This window comes from Aplidium turbinatum, chromosome 6 (assembly GCF_918807975.1).
Source record: "Aplidium turbinatum chromosome 6, kaAplTurb1.1, whole genome shotgun sequence".
Classification (NCBI taxonomy): domain Eukaryota; kingdom Metazoa; phylum Chordata; class Ascidiacea; order Aplousobranchia; family Polyclinidae; genus Aplidium; species Aplidium turbinatum.
In genome coordinates, this window is record NC_137477.1 from 5,498,951 (window position 1) to 5,516,639 (window position 17,689).

The window sequence follows — 17,689 nt, forward strand, 5'->3', positions numbered from 1 at the left end:
TGTTATCACGTAGGCTACGTTAATTTGAGTAAATTCAGCAGATGGCTCGCTTACGTTCAGACTCAGCCAGCAAAACTGGTTCTTTTTACATTGATTCAACGTTTGCAGACGAATCAATAAAAAAGAACCAGTTTTGTTGGTTGGAGAGAGGTTTAACTTCAATCAGCGAAGTCTACCAAAGCGAGGAAAATCATGCCCACAATATCGATGACACAAAACGACGTTGTAGCGTTAAGTTACAAAGTGGTCAAACTCTCACTACGATTGTAAGTCGTCAACGCGAAAACAATGACTCATTGTTGTCAATCTTTTCAATACTTTGTTTATGCAAATAAGGAAAAGCTTTCTCCTAGTTGGCAAGTAGACTACTGTAGGCTATGTGTGAAAACAACGTTGCTTTCAGCACAATGTTTATCCACTCAGGCCAGTAATACTTAAAAACTTTGCAGCTGAAAAGCAGGCAAGTAAGAGTTTTGGGCTGTTAGTTTCTCTCCAGACTTTTCTCATATGATAATTTTAAACCTCTAATCGGGTAATGGCATCACAGAAAATCTCTCTAATGGAATTTGTAAACGCACTTTGAGGGGTTTTCTTAAGATGTGTATTGTTCTTTACAACAACCAGCGTACTCTGAATTACCTTACCAGGGCTTTAGTACAGCAAGTAGTTTATTCCATACTTATGTTTCCTAGATGGTCCCATACTCAGCTCCTGGGCCTTCGACACTAATGAGTACGGTGGCCAGTTCCTTTCTTCAGCAATTACGACTACCCATATTTCACATTCAATTACGACATCGGAAATCCTTATCCGCTGTGCCATCCCACTACCTACGGTACTCATTTCTCTAAAATGACGGTGAAGTGGCCGTGCCAACTTCTTGTCTAATGCCTTGTTCTTCTGAATTTTACTGCGTTTTTGCAGGCACGGTGATTTTTGTGAGTTCAAAGCAAAATGCAGCACCAGTCACCAATGTTGTATTCAGTAGCCATATACCTACGGCTACGAATCAGAGTACACTACAGGTATATGAGCAATAATACAAACCACAGTATCTATAAACAAACAATACATAAGCGATATATGAACTTTGTAGTATAACATAGACTTTGTACGGAAGTTTGATATCGACTTTATAGGTAAAACGCTTCGTAAAGGAACTGAACTTTAGGAAAACGAGAATAGAAAGTTATCGCAAAAAATCACAGTAAAATTTTGGTCTCGCTGAAGCATATAAAAACATGGTAAAATAAAAATAGATAAAATTGACTTATGTAAATCTTTAATTAACATACTGTGCAAAAAGCAGACTTAACAAGTACGCATGCATTGCATACCCTGCAATGTAGGCTACAATATTATATATCTTATAGCATATGTACAGTCGATATAATGACTGTAGATAAACTATGCACCAACAAGCTATAACTGGAAACGCACCGCACTAAAAGTAAAGTTTAGCATGAAGAAACAACACAGCTACCTTCACATTAGTAAAAAAATCACCAGTTGAACTATTTCACTTGTGGCAAACGAGGACTGGTATTGTTGCGTGTTGTATCACGTAGTCAGTTACAGAGCCCAATATGGTGCGTCGAATTAGCCCATGCCCTCGATGGCCCATCACAATCAGACCCGCCTCAATATCCTCGGCCTTTTTGACCATTCCATGAGAAGGTTTGCTCTTGGTGGTATCGACTATTATTTCATAGTCAAGCTAAAGTTAGAAATTCTGTATCAGCAAGGCTTCTGTTTCACAGCTCAGTCAGTTAAGTTCTCGACTTGAACGAAAAAACATCAAGAAACGATGGTTCCTCTCTCGGGTGCGTGGTGCGCTTGAGTAAAGCACTTCAAGAACAACTTTCTACTCATAGGCATCTAGTGGATGGAATAATTGGCATACAAAAAGCAGTAACATCATTCTGAAATCTAACTAACTGGGCTTGTGTCAGTGGTTCAAAACTTTCTCGCATGAAGTATGCAAAACTACCAGGCAAAAAGCCTGGATACGATAAAAAAATCCAAAGAGTCCAAGGATTTTTGTCCAAGAAAAAAACTTTCAGAGTCTCTCGATGCAGGTTTATTACTTCTAGTAATGCTAGACAGAAGTTATTTTAAGAAGCATTATATTTGAAATGTGAACAATGAATATATAACTAAACATTTTACAGAAACACGTGACCTTTGCAATCATTCAACTATCTATTGGAGATTATTAAAACTTACGTTTGGTATGCTTTTACATTTTTTATCATACTTCTGCTTTAATTCTGTGAGCTTCTTGTCATGATGTACTACAACTTGTTGGATTTCATTTGAAAATGCATCAGGGTCTAAAAAGACATACAACAATAAGCTCTCTTTCCATTACGAAATACACTTGAAGAGTCTGGGCATACAACATTTTGGTGTTGCTGAGCTGATACAAAGACATCTCACCACAAGACTGTTTGGCATGAGCAGGGCTTTGGAGCCGGCATAAAAATGAAACTACTCCAGCTCCGGAGCTCTTTTCTATCAGAGCATAACTCCAGCTTCAAAGCTTTTTCATACCGTTGCTCTGGCTCCATTACCGTATTTTCTCGAACAATTTTCGATTTCATTAACAGTCGCCCTCGACCAGTAATCGCCCAAGTTTAAAAGTCTTAAGAAATAGCAGACGCACAACAATTAAAAATACTAACCAACATTTATCAATTTTGTGATGGGTTGCTGTTAAATTGTGTGAAATCAGCCAATAGCATCTCATGAAATTAATTGGAGCTGTTTATCAAACAACTGGCCCTGCAGCTCCACCTAAATTTTACATACAGCTCCGGCTCCTAGCTCCAGTTCCAAAGCTCTGGGTAGTGGGTATGAGTATTATTTCAACCATTGAGGATATCTTTCCTTGCTTTCCACATCTTTCTGTTTACCAGTGTAGAATTTTTATCAATACACACTTGTTGTGAATGTGATGCAAAACAAACAAACAAAAAAAGGTGACCTACAAATGAAAGTAAGATGATGTCACAATACCATTATAACTTTTATTAAATGGAAATTCAATTTTGAAACATTTTGCTTCAAGCAGCCCCAGCAGACAACATGAAAATATTGTCATTTGAACATAGATCATGAACACCATAGTTTCTACCAGTATATACAAAGTTTTAACAAGCAGTAGAAAATAATAAAGTTGCTTAAAATTTAAAGCACAATTATGCTCCAATGTGATACGTTGGCGCAATTGGACACAAAAAAATGGATAATGCTGTTACAAACAAAAACATATACATAAAAATAAGATTTATTTCAACTGAGATTTTGATTTTGTTACGCCATTCAAACAATTTTGTTCAATCACAATGCATTATAAATTAATTATACTGTGACATATTATTTCAAGTTGTAGGTTAGCTGTTTGCTCGTTTATAGGCTGTGTTTTCTTGTTTACATATTGGATAGCCTACCTTTTATGTCACAAGTGTCTGGTGAAAAAATGAGAATTCAACATCGGTAAACAAAAATATGTGGAGGAAAGATGTGCTCAACAGATGAAATAGAATTTCTGCCAAATAGTCTCACGGAGAGATGCCCTGCTACAGTGCTACAGATTGGTCATGCTGGAATGCCTTGATCCTCTTGACAATCAATGTCAAAAATTATTTGTGGCTTAGGTACTTTACAGAATTAAGTATATTCACACATAGTCCACAATTATTGAAGTAAAATGACTTTTTTCCGCTGTATGACACACAAATAATCAGCTCTCATTTTGTGCCAGTTACAAAGTACAAAAGCAACACAACAGAAAATTGGAAGCAACAAAACAAACTAAACACTCATCAAGACAGCTATCCTCAATTATGATACTTGAAAAGGTTTTTGCATTGTCAGAACCAACCAAAAAGTAGTTTAAATCGAACATACGTGTATAGGCCTCCACAGGAAGATCAGGCTGATCAGCTTCATAAACAACAAACACTTTATGGTGCTCTTGATGCATATTCTTCATGTAAACTAAAAAAGAAAAGTCAATTGTAAGCAATTTTAAATGAAAGGAACCTCATTTATATTTGATTTCGCAGTAAATTCAGGCCATGTGTTTTTGCTTGATATGACCTGAAAGAGTTTTGAACCTAAAGCAAGGGACTCTAAGAAGATGTGTTACACTTTACCTCACTTCATGAGAGTACCATAGTGAAAGCGGAATGGCCCGTTTCGATGAGTCCGATTCGGTGAGAGCCCTAATCGGCGATTTTTTTAAATTATCGGGTTTATCATTGCCGTTTTAGGGTTAGGGGTTGGGGTTAGAGGTTAGGGTAAGGGTCTTATTTCAACGTTTAGCGATGTTAAAATGATGTAAAAGCGGCAATGATAATTAGGCTACGGTACCCGATAATTTTAAACAAAAAATTAAAAAAATTGTCGAATAGGGAACTCACCAAAAAGGGCTCTCGCCGAATCGGACTAGCCGAATTAGACTCACCGAATAGTAGCAGACCCTAGAGAAAGGGTTGGACTTAGACTGCAAATACTTTGTTGACAGTGAAGAATTGTATTTTATTTATAAGTCACATTATATTCTTCAATTTCACATTAACCGAAGCTGTTTGTTTATCACAATTCATGAGAATTTTTAATATTTGTTTAGTATTTTCTTCAGTATAAACTTAACATTGCTTTCAACAGAGCATGGTAAAATACTCAAAACAGCTGCTAATTTACCTATTCATTAACTAAAGGCAGTGGCTATTTAACCGGCTCTGGTTGTTTAATCTGAAAGACTATTTGACCGGTCATGACATCAATATATATACAGGCATTTTTTTTCTTTTTCTCTTTCAAAGCAAAAGACGAGAAGAAAAAAAAGCTGGTCTATATAAGTTCTAAATTCGGCGATTCTAGTCAACTGGTTGGGTGGCGCGCACGATCCTTCTCGGGCTGGTATTCAAGAGGAAATGAGTTCGATACTATGCGGCAATAACAGGGAACAGAGTGGATTGTCTACCGCTACAGTTTTTATTTTTTTACATTAAATTTTGACTCAAAGCAACTCAATCGTTAGGCTGCTGCATTTTTGTGGTCAATTTTTAATTTCAGTAGCCTACAGCCCAATTTTTTATGTCTTTTCAAATATGAGTAATAAACTTAGAGTTTTTTTAATTTGTTGAAATTTGAGAATTTCTCTGGGTAATTTTCCATTTGTCATAAGAGGATGTGATCGTGTTTTCCAAACAACGCATTACATTTTTGCTCTCGGCAAGTTAGAAATTCAATTGTTTTATTCAACTGAATTTAAACAAGTTGATAAATTTAAATATCTTGGATATATTATAACTTCCGATGGCAAAAGTGACACTGAAATTAAAAAGAGAATCGCCATAGCAAAGGATACTTTCAGTAAAATGAGCACAGTCTTCAGGAATCGCAACATGACAATAAAGACCAAAATTAAAGTTTTAAAAGCATATGTAGAATCAATTCTAACCTACGGATGTGAATGCTGGACAATAAGTAAAGATATGAAGAAAAGACTAGAGGCTGCTGAGATGTGGTTTCTCAGAAGGATGTTGAGGATATCTTGGACTGAAAAGAAGAGTAATGACGAAGTTATGAAATTGGCAAATGCAGAAAGGAGATTAATAACAACAGTTAGAAGGCGTCAGATGCAATTTGTAGGTCATATTCACAGACATGGAGATTTGGAAAAATTAGCTCTATTGGGGATGATACAGGGAAAAAGAAGCAGAGGTCGACAAAGATTAACTTATTTAAACAGCTTGAATCAATGGGCCACAAACACAACAGTTAAAACGAACGATTTTATACGAATGGCAAATGACAGAGAAGTTTGGAAGACCATGATCGCCAACGTCTGTATCAGATCAGGCACATAATCATCATCATTCAACTGAATCAGCGGTGCATACGATGTTTCTCGGGATAGTATCCCCAAGGGTATGAAATAGATATTACACCAGTGGTTCTCAACCTTTTTTCTTTCGTGGCCCATTTTCGTTGCACAAAAAATTCTTATGGCCCAATGATTATTTATGCCAGAAAAAAACTGCAAAATAGATTTAAAAACCAATAAACAGCAGAAAATGTTCCAAAACAGATTATACCGTGCATCAATGAGATGCGTGTTCCTGAACGTTATTGACCAACTTGTAGTTACAGTGGTTCTCAACATTAATTTCGTATTCCTTCTTTGAAAGACACAACTATTGTCAATTTCTTCCCACAATAATTCACAAAAAAAATTCTAAAAACAGATCTGCACAAATTTTAGTAGGCTACCGCTTACAGTTAGGCTATGACTTGATGGCAATTACAAAGTGGTCTATTTCATCATAAAGTGTTGTAAAAACTGGACGTTGATCTAAAACTATGTGCTCACTGCTCAGTCATAAATAAATTACCCATTTTAATAGATTTAGACCGGGAGCCCGCGACGTCCACCCTAGGTGAAAAAGTTACCAATTTCTATTCATACAGCGATGTCCGGTGGTATGTGGGTACTCATAATCTGGAAGTCTGCCGAGCCGCCAGTGGTGGGTGTGGGAATGGGGGGCATTTTTCATGGCCCAAAAAATGCGCTAGGTCAGCTGAAATAGTTACCGCTTGAAACTTAGTTGGTTGTAAAGTAAATTGTTTCTAGATGATTGTGTGGTATGTGACAGACATTTTCGGTGGTGGGGGGGCTCTGACAGACAAGTTTTATACCCCCCAAAATTTGCGCTAGGTCAGCTGAAAAAGTTACCGGATAAAACCAACTGATTATTAATCTGTGAGTGTTAAGCTTCACAAAAACATATGTGACAGACAAAGTTGCTGGTGGGTGTCCCCTGACAGACGACCTAAAGTAGGCGACCCCCCTAACTGAGCTAGGTCAGCTGAAATAGTTACCGGATAAAACCAATTGAAAATTAATGTGTGAGTGTTAAGCTTCACAAAAATATATGTGACAGACAAATTTGGTGGTGGGTGTCCCCTGACAGACGACCTGAAGTAGGTGACCCCCCTAACTTAAGCTAGGTCAGCTGAAATAGTTACCGGATAAAACCAATTGAAAATTAATGTATGAGTGTTAAGCTTCACAAAAATGTATGTGACAGACAAATATAATGGTGGGTGTCCCCTGACAGACGACCTGAAGTAGGCCTAGGTAACCCCCAGTATTGCGCTAAATCAATAACAGGAGTTACCGCAAAAAAACTTGAAGAAGTGTTTTGTTTTATGTGTGCACAACAGAAAATAAGTATTACGTATCGCAGGCATTTTAACTACTAATGGAATACCGAAATAAAAATGATGCAAATTGAGCAATTACCCAATTTGGGTTAGGGTTAGTTAGATCTATAATAACAATCACTGTTAAGGGTAGCTTATTGATACTTGAAAAGTTTTTGTCTGAATTTTTCGCCAACACTGAACAGTCTAGCTTTAGCTTATATAAGAAAAAATGTTTGGCAATGGTGGTGAGTCATTGACTAAAAAAACAATTCCAAGTCAGATTCATCTTGCGAGTCGGAATCTCCGCTCCACTGTTCATCACAATTCTCAATGTCATCCTCATCATTTCTTTCCTCGGATTTACTAAATAGCTCAGATGGTATAGCTGCGCCTTCAAATCAGTCTGGAATGATAACTTCATTTGTTTTCGACCAGCCATAATAGTGACATTTGTTCGTTTTCTTGAACAATTCTGTGATTGCGTAATTGTTTCACGGCATGCCGGAATCTTCGGCTTGTTCTAAGCCTGCAAGATATGTTAACTCTGTTACAGAAGCAGGTCTCTGTGTAACTGTGACACAACATCTTTTTATGGCACTTTTCGAGTTCCGAAAGCCAATTATTCTTATTACAGTACCTGCGACGCAGCGTCCCTATTCGCAGTTTGCTCTAAAGACAGGTCGACTGCCGTCCTAGAGTAATCCTTTTTGGTACGCCTAAATGAGAAAGCACCATTATCTAGTATAGCCCTCAAGTTTCGGATACGCGTTTTTTAGTTTGTTGTAGAACAACGATTCCCATCTTGCATAATTTAGACAATTCAGAGCGAAATATATTTCTAGAAGTATTGGTACAATAACCATGTAACCACTTATGTCGTTCATCCTGACACATCTCTGCACTTCTCGATAGAGTCGGTTTATTAAGAACACGTATAGTGTCCAGAACTGACAGGTTTCACCAAACACTCCATTCATGGACCTGTTAAAGCATTCTTCATACTTTTCCCGATGTTCGGTGACGACTGGATTGGCCAAGCATACTTCTGCTTTGTCAGTTGGAATAGTGAACATGACTTGCTAGAAGTTGTCAATCTCATCTGCATCTAAAGTTGTCAAAAATCGATCGTATAGCTTTCTTTCCATGACCTTGGCTGTAATTTCGTGCACACGAGTACAGTACACCTGTTGTAAAATTTCTTATAATGAACCCTTGTAATAATCCCTCGGCAATGATCTTTGACTACGACAATATGGCAATCATTTATGAAGGTTCCTTCTGCTCCGAAAAATGCAAGATCCATGTGGAAATTCCCAAGCATAATGAGGAGATTGTCAAAAAGAGGAGCTTCAATGGCTTAAATGGAGTAGGCTTTTTGTGCAACCAGGGGTGTGCAACAGCTACGTCATACGTCACCACGGCATATTGTTGGTGAATTTCAGTTGCAACCTTCATCGTTCTATAGCCAGTGTTTCTTAAACAACGTTAGTGTTGGTTGGTAATCTTGTTATTGGGTCCATGTAACATATTCACTGTAGCGGTAGACAATCCACTCTGTTCCCTGTTATTGCTCATGAAATCAGCATAGAGTGGAGTTGCAAAATCTCTACTTTTGCTGAACCAATACATATCTAGCGGCTTCATTTTGCATGTCAAGATGGGCTCTTTATCCATTATTTCCTGAATATGATGAGATGCTTCTCTCACGGAACGTGATTCTTACTTTCTTCCTGTGCTAAAGCGGAGTATGCAAATTCCGGCTCTAAACTTTTCACATCATTGTAGTTAATTGTGTGGCCTTCCCTGTTAGGTATCTGCAAAGTTAACTTGGAACCTGTCATTGCTCCTAAACCAAGTATTGTGTGCTTCCATGGCTTTACATGACCTCGACTGACGTTATACACAGCATCTGAGTACATTGATTCTACTTTTCTTTCCATTGTGTCTGTGTGAGAATCACTAAATTTGGATTTCAACCCGCATAATAGTGTGGTATAGAAGAGTTGCAATCATTCGGGAAGTTTTGGGGCCATATCCTTCAAGCTCTCTATGATTGTTGGATTCGGGGTTTTGGTTTTGAGTAGCTCGTAAGTTCAATATTTCACCTCGTAGGAGAAGTGCCACTGTTCGAAACTGATCATCTTGATTGGCACTATTATAATCACCTATCAGAGCATGTTTTTCTTCTTGGGCGGAGAGAAGTGAGTTGTAAATAAAATTGACTACTTATTGTTAGTGCTTTACCAAACTTATGAGAAATTTTCCTCACAAGGTTCTGTGTGGTGCTAGACCATAGCTCAACATTATTTCCTCCATTTACCAAATACTCATCTTTGTAAAGATTAAACAATATTGAAAATAGCATTGGCCTTTGCTTTTGCATCTCTTCCTCAACAAATTCGCATGTTGTTAGGAAAGGAAGGTTGTGAGTTTGGCGAGATGAAATATTCCAGTTTGTGGTGGTTTGGGGATTGCTTTTAGTCTCACTATCAAAATGAACCAGGCAAGACTTGTGATACTCTGCTTCTTTGGCGATTAAGTCCACACCACTACGAATTAGTGATTTAATCCTTTCGTTTTTAGAAAACACTGCTCTTGGAAAGTGATTTGCATCCATCCATCGTTGACACCTTAACGGTATTTTCTTCTTTGTTTTTGTATTTCTTTGGCTTACAACAGCAAAATATGCAGGATTATTTCAATAAACCTATTTTGTCTGACTTAGGGAGCGAGCTTTTGCATCTTTTTCAACTTTAGCAGAAGATAAAGCAACTGCCTTAGGTTGAAATGTTCTTTTAACTGCTGTACAGGTAAACTTTTTGTGACATGACTGATGATAGACACCTGTGGGTAACGCAGAGGAACTTGTCTGAATGATTTTACGTGTGGTGACAGAAAAGCAATTGGATGATAATAATTGTAGTCGAATGCTTGCAATGTTTTTCCATGAAGTCCAGATTGTTACATTCACAACTTTACATTTTGCATCGTCTGAAGTCGTGCTACAGCAAATAAAACATAGTTGATGTTGTTCTGCAGGTCTTTCATAGTTGACCTGAAAAAAAAAATGTGTGAGCCTAAAGAGTTAGACGTATGTCAACGTAAAGTTAAATTAGCAACATGTTGGTTACTAATCTATAGTTTTGCGTTGCCAATCGCGATATAACTGTATACGAGTTAATCTCAAATCAAGCGCTTCCACGTCGCGTGCGAAATACCATCCTTTATCGTGATAGTTACTATGCGGTACCTTAGGCGCATCCTCATCGGTGGGCGGAGTTACGATGATGGTAGGCAACTGATCAATGACGCACGCCTCCATTTGGTATGATAGTTGTTTGTCTGCAAAATATCACTCCAAAATTCGAACACTCTTTCGACGTCTGTCCAAGTTACTGCTGCTTTTCCAACATGCTTGTTACAAAAAATCTTGCAAATCTTTTGAGTAACTCCTAGAATTATGGGTAAATGAAACCTTGGTGTGATAGGCAAAACATTGCTGGCTTGAAAATAATAAAGTAGCCAAGCCACCTGATAACTCTTCTAAAGTTAGGAGTACGTATTGCAGACATCACCAGACATAAATCAAAACTATACAAATAGTTGCAATACTTGTATTGGCTAATAACGTACACTAATTAGCCTACTCCCAGACAGCAAATCAACTGTTTTTTTTTTTCATTGATTCAACGTCTGCAGACGTTGAATGGATGTAAAAAACGGTTGATTTGCTGTCAATGTTTTCTTCGAAAGGATGCTTTTTACACTGTTTTTGTATCATATTCTTCAACTTAGCCTACTAATGTTTATCCATACTCGTTAGATCGCTGATTTGTTGCGTAGCTTAAACTGAATTGTCACTAACTGCCTCTTTGAAAAGTCTTGTTCATGGAATAACGGTTTGGAGCTGGAGGAATAAAAAACGTAGAGTACATGATTATTTATCATTGTGATGTCATATAGTAGCTTATTGTAGGGAGTTTTGAAAAAAGTGTTATCACATAGCTAAATGGTTAGGGTATAGTTAGATGATCAAGCGCTTTAAGGAGTGAATTGTTAGTAATGTGTCGTTGCCCACTGTGACACAAAAGCAAATGATCCCTTTCAAACTAATTTAACAGCTTGCACTAGGGCTGTAAAATTCCAATCACCAAACTCGCTAAAAGTAAGACAACCGGATTTTTCTATCTCAGACAGCAAATCAACCCTTTTTTAAATTGATTCAACGTCTGCAGACGTTAAACCAATGTACAAAACGGTTGATTTACTAGCTGAGATTGTAGTGAGCCAAGCAGATGTAAAAACGCTTGATATAGTTCCTTGCACTGAAACTATTTTTATTTGTGTGGACAAATGAAGTAGATAAATCACGTTCTGTTACTTAGTATACCATACTTCAAAAGCACAGCTAACAAATCCCTCCTATCAATTGACTTAGTGCAAACCTGGGGGTTAGGCTACCTAGGCCTATTTCAGGTCGTCTGTCAAGGGACACCCACCACCATATTTGTCTGTCACATACATTTTTGTGAAGCTTAACACTCATACATTTATTTTCAATTGGTTTTGTCCGGTAACTATTTCAGCTGACCTAGCTCAAGTTAGGGGGGTCACCTACTTTAGGTCGTCTGTCAGGGGACACCCACCACCATATTTGTCTGTCACATATATTTTTGTGAAGCTTAACACTCACACATTAATTTTCAATTGGTTTTATCCGGTAACTATTTCAGCTGACCTAGCTCAGTTAGGGGGGTCGCCTACTTTAGGTCGTCTGTCAGGGGACACCCACCAGCAAATTTGTCTGTCACATATGTTTTTGTGAAGCTTAACGCTCACAGATTAATAATCAGTTGGTTTTATTCAGTAACTTTTTCAGCTGACCTAGCGCAAATTTTGGGGGGTATAAAACTTGTCTGTCAGAGCCCCCCCACCACCGAAAATGTCTGTCACATACCAGACAATCATCTAGAAACAATTTACTTTACAACCAACTAAGTTTCAAGAGGTAACTATTTCAGATGACCTAGCGCATTTTTTGGGCCATGAAAAATGCCCCCCATTCCCACACCCACCACCGGCGGCCCGGCAGACTTCCAGATTATGAGTACCCACATACCACCGGACATCGCTGTATGAATAGAAATTGGTAACTTTTTCACCTAGGGTGGACGTCGCGGGCTCCCGGTCTAATTATCCTATTTAGATAAATTTACATTTGATTTACATTTCTTCCCAATTCAATTTCTCCTAACGGAGCCAAGTGGCTCTCTATAAGAACTACACTGTTGTAGTTGCTTAAAATCAACGTTCGTATATTATTATACAACGGACGGCATTGATTACATCCCGCCACCAAGATTATTATTTCATTAATTAGAATGGAAAGTACTATTTTGCAGCAAATTACAGTAACACTATTCATTGTTGCTAATGCTACAATCAAAACAACTAAACAAAACACACAAGTGTAAAATTAACTATAGTAACACAAATGAAACTAAATTTTTTACTAACTCTGGCAAATTTTTAAATAGATCTGTGGCCCATCTCAAAATCTTTTTATGGCCCACTAGTGAGCCATGGCCCACCGGTTGAGAACCGCTGTATTACACAGAAACATTTTACTTCAAACTTAATTGCCTGCTAAAAAACACTGCCTAAAAGTAAACTTGACATTGATGAAACCATTTTTTTTTAAAGAAGTATTGTACGGTATGATATATAACTTTTTACAGCCAACAAACAAAGTAATCAAGGAGGAGGCAATTAAAAAACACTAAGCGAAAAACACTAAGACAGCCAAGCAATTACTTACAATCAAAAGCTCTCTCTGCTGTTTCACTCGCATCAACTCCTATCATAACCCTCATGTTTACGTTTTAACTTAGGCAATTCTTCTACTAGCCTACAAATCATAAAAGCATTAGGCTATATTATTATATTGTACAAGATATATTATATAAGAAACCTAAACAGTGGCTGGGATTGTCAGTATTGCACCATTTATTCATGCCACAAGAGTAGCTTAATAGCCTACTATTCGACCACCGCTTTTCCAGTCAAATAAACAGTCTGCCCCATTAGCTCAGTGGTTACACACCCGGGTCAAGATCATACAGCGCAAGTTCGACTCTCGGGGTGTGCGCTTGAGCAACACATTGCATAACTGCTCTCCATTCAGCCGCACCTAGTGAATGAAATAATTCCCCAGCAACAACACTTCAACAATCAGAAAACTTCACTCTGCCAATCTTGATAACCGGTCCTGTGTCAAGAGCGTCCACAAGTACGGTACCTATGCTAAAATACCAGGAATAACCAATCAAGGCTTTGTCAGTCTGAGGATAAAGATTCAAAACCAACCAAACTATTATCCTTGTGGAAAGAAAAAAGCCAATAAAACCACAATGTCCACATTTTGTCGCTTCCACCTTTTCAGGACCCCTGTTATGTTTGGCATATATTGTTTTTCGTTGTGGTCAGAAATAAAAACAAACTGAACTACAAACCTACGCTGAGCTTGCGGTACATTACAGGAAACAGGATGATGAACTGTTTTATTTTGATCAACAACGCGCGAGTACAAAATAATTGACACGGCGAGAAGAACACAATAAACATAGCCAGGTCAGAGACGTTAAAGCATTTAGCTGTAGTGTTGCCAGATTTTGTCAAACTAATCTCTCGACAACCACTTCAAAAATTTACTTCAGTTTATTTATCAGCTGCCACTGAGTTTGTTTTTGTTTCTGATTTTTATAGTCTTTTGTTTGCTAAACGTAACATTTTTTTCTACAGGGTACAAAAGTTTGATTTTGCTACTACCTCAATTACATTCTTGCGTTCTTTTCCCTCGTATAAATTGCGTGGCGTTTATTATTATTATTTATCTACGTCAGACAAAGCTGTCCATATCCAAAACAAAACAACGAAATAATACACAAACTGCAAATGCACAAAGGTCACAGAGAGTCACTTTGGATGCCGTCGGTTTAAAAGCTCACTAAATAGGCTACCTACTGTTACATATTTACATACAATGAGCGTTGGAAGAATTGAAAGTATTCAGAACGATAAAAACAATCAGATGACATCAGGTCTGATATAAAGCGATTTGAAGAGTGTATGCAACGGTTAATAAACGAAAACATGTTTTTCCTCAATAAAGCATCAAACGTTGTTATATTGTTCATTACTTGATATTCACGGGCACTGACATAACGAGGCAAATTGTGCAGTATTCTGAAAGAGTCATTGTAAGCAACACGTAATCGTTTTATACTAGAGAAGATCTAAACTTGTTCCACAACTGGGATGCGTAAAACGACATACAATAAGAACGAAATACAATGTTTTTTTACAGCGGGTGAGCATTTAGAAAAATGCGATTTTATATCAAAATGCGATTCGTTTAATATCACTTTAGTTGTACTAGGCCTACTATTGTACGTCATGTGACGTTGTAACTACTTTTTATGCTCGTGTTTGTCGCTCTTTTTTAATGAGTGCTGAGCCTACTCCGTACTTATACTACGACTCTCATAGTTTCTTGTCTCGTTTCCTACCTATCCAGCCGGCATTGCCTTGCCATGCCTTACCAATTTAATAACTTGTATCCCTGCATGTATCGCTATTCTTTTTTTATTATGTGTCCCATCATCAGCCGGCGTCTGCCGCCTATGGCACTGCCATATTGCAACTACTTGTATCCCTGCATGTATCGCTATTCTTTTTCATTATGTGTCCCATCATCAGCCGGCGTCTGCCGCCTATGGCACTGCCATATTGTAACTACTTGTATCCCCGCATGTATCGCTTTTTTTAATGTGTCTGAACTGCTTATGTGTAACTTTCTAGCGGTCGCTACTTTGTATCAATTTCGTTTCAGACCTGCCTATCAACACGGTTGCTGCGAGAGGTTGATGCGAGACTTCAAGGAACTTCAATTCAACACCACGATGATGACACGACAAGCTCACTGATGAGACCACTTCAACATGGCACCACAGCACCCCATGTTCTTCACGACTTGCACTGAGTTGAACAGTCCCTCATCATATACCTCAACACGAGATGCCTCCACGGAGATGACCTTCAATACGGCTATCCACAGCCACCGACGCAACCAATATGGTTAACCCCATATCTGTCGCTACTCCCTGCGGCACACCTTCGACGTGCAATTGCTGCATCGTTCATCATTCAAGCCTTCTCTGCGTCAGAAGCACACCGCGCCGTCAACCCAACCAGTGCCGCTATTTTGCGCCACTTTCGACATGCAATGGCTGCATGTCACACAGCTTGCAACTATACAAGCTGGCCTCTTTCCTGTCATATTCGTCCCATATCGACTGACTCACAACTCAACAGCTGTCGTGCTCGTCATCCATCAATGGACTACTAACTGAACTGCTTATCACCTGCTGTCGTGCTCATCATATACATCACCGAACTTCCAAATCAAATGCTGTCGTCTCGTCCTCCCTCATCGAAATACTCGAACTAATAGTATGACTTTAGAACATTCTGTCTCGCACAACCACGCGCGTACACCGTTAGGCTACATACAATTTTTTTACTATTCTGGTTTGCTTCCATGGGCGTCCGGTCCTATCTCTTCGGAGGCGGGACATGGACAGCCATGGACGCTTACCTGTTTGTATACATGCTTAATTTTTTTTTCTCTAAAAAACGCTTGTAAATATTTTTCTCATGGCTGATTTTACAGTTGTGCCCCAGTATTCAATTTCAGTTTCTAACCCTCAATCATAACTTAATTTGTTTTCGTCATTCACGACGTTTCATCTACGTTTCAACGTCGTTTTGACTGGGGCCAACGTATGTACCGACTGCTGTCTCGTATTCGTCATCAGCCATATCTGCAGTGCAGTTATCATAATTCTACTGTTTAGTCTACTTTCAAGTTTTTATATTATTAGCATAATTCAACTGTTTCAAGTTTTATTAATTCATTTCCAATGCGCCTGGCAGCACTCGATTCTTGCATAAAACACGCTAGCATGGCAATATTCGTTCTTTTTAAATTGACACAACTTGGTGTAGCTCGTCGTTGTCTCGGCTATCTGATGACATCCTCTTGCACGCTGGGTAATCAATAAAGAAACCTTTTTGAGAAGCAACAGTAGTGCTTTGTCCACGTATACAGAATGTTAGTTTAGCCACTTCTGTTACAGTACTACTGAGTCTACTAGAGATGCAGCGAACCCAAAATTTTTATCCGCACACCGCACCGCAACTGACTCATCTATCCGCGCACCGCACCGCACACCGCAATTTATCTGGAACTTTGACACTGCACCGCACCGCACACCGCAAATTACAAAATTAAAAAAAAATATTTTAACGAGTTATTGTTTAGAAAGTCAATTGTAGGAAAAAGCATCCATGGCATATAACTGGTAACCTAGTACCAATACAGTTGTGCACTAATTGGCCAGGCTAACCAGATCATATTCTCTTATCAGCAATGCATCTAAGTTCTAAGACATAATACAAACTAAGACAAATAGAATGTTCCTGGATCCAGTATCAGGACTTTTGAACACTTTTTGTAAGCAATAATGCAATTATAATGCCAGTGGCTATATGAACTACACACACAAGAGTAAAACTTATAGCCTGAACTCACTGGGCTAACTGATATAGTAAATAATGCGGTAGTTGCGCTAGGCCTATAGCCTGGTAACTGAGCTTATCAGCTAGGCTACTAACCAAAAACATTCGTACAGCTTCCCTGACAAGCAAGCCCTAAAACCCTGTCAACTGCAAGCCATTTGCAATTTGCATAGCTTTCCATCTTAGGGTTTCCGAAGGGAAAAATAACTGATCCGTGTTTCCAATTTAAATTTGAAGTTTCATAGCTGATTCTTGAAAAGTTGAAAGTTTACGTTTACGAAAGTTTAATTTCTTGAAAGTTTACGTTTACGAAAAATTAATTTCTTGAAAGTTTACGCGGCAAGCGGCGCGGCGCGGCTTTGTCATTTCAACCTTCCACGCGGCGCGGCGCGGCACGCGGCGAAAAAGTCAAAAGCGGCCGCGTACGCGGCGCGGCGCGGCGCGGCTTGCATCACTAGAGTCTACTACTGTAGCCTACTGTAGTGCAATCGACTACAATGTTTCACTTTGGCTTATTTTGCTTGTTTTACTTTATTCTGTCTTTTATTAAATAAAAGTCAGGGATATCTAAAGAAGGGGATACGAAGGCTTTTATTACGTCTGACAATAGAAGGGCTTTGTTTATCGTAAATAATCTGTGTTTATCGTAAAATGACAATTGGCACCGATAGTAGTTCAATAAATATTGTTATGATAACTTGCATTGCGCTATTAGCATCAGGCCTGGATATTCACAGCATGCTCATGGTTGCTTGTTAATTCAACTACCCATATACTTGCTTTACATTTAGCCTACTGCAAAGGCTTTGTAAAAAAAAAACAGCTAACT

At 38.5% G+C, this 17,689-nt stretch overlaps 1 protein-coding gene across 1 annotated transcript; it reads right to left on the reverse strand.

The window, feature by feature from the left end:
• Positions 1 to 961: 961 nt before the first annotated feature.
• Positions 962 to 13,131, reverse strand: LOC145772693 (uncharacterized). The gene is made up of 4 exons (XM_082584565.1): positions 13,040 to 13,131; positions 3,913 to 4,002; positions 2,227 to 2,333; positions 962 to 1,717 (listed from the first exon to the last, which is right to left on the reverse strand). The coding sequence occupies exons 1-4, from the start codon at positions 13,092 to 13,094 to the stop codon at positions 1,520 to 1,522; spliced, it is 450 nt and encodes a 149-aa protein (XP_082440691.1). The 5' UTR covers positions 13,095 to 13,131; the 3' UTR covers positions 962 to 1,519.
• Positions 13,132 to 17,689: the final 4,558 nt, after the last annotated feature.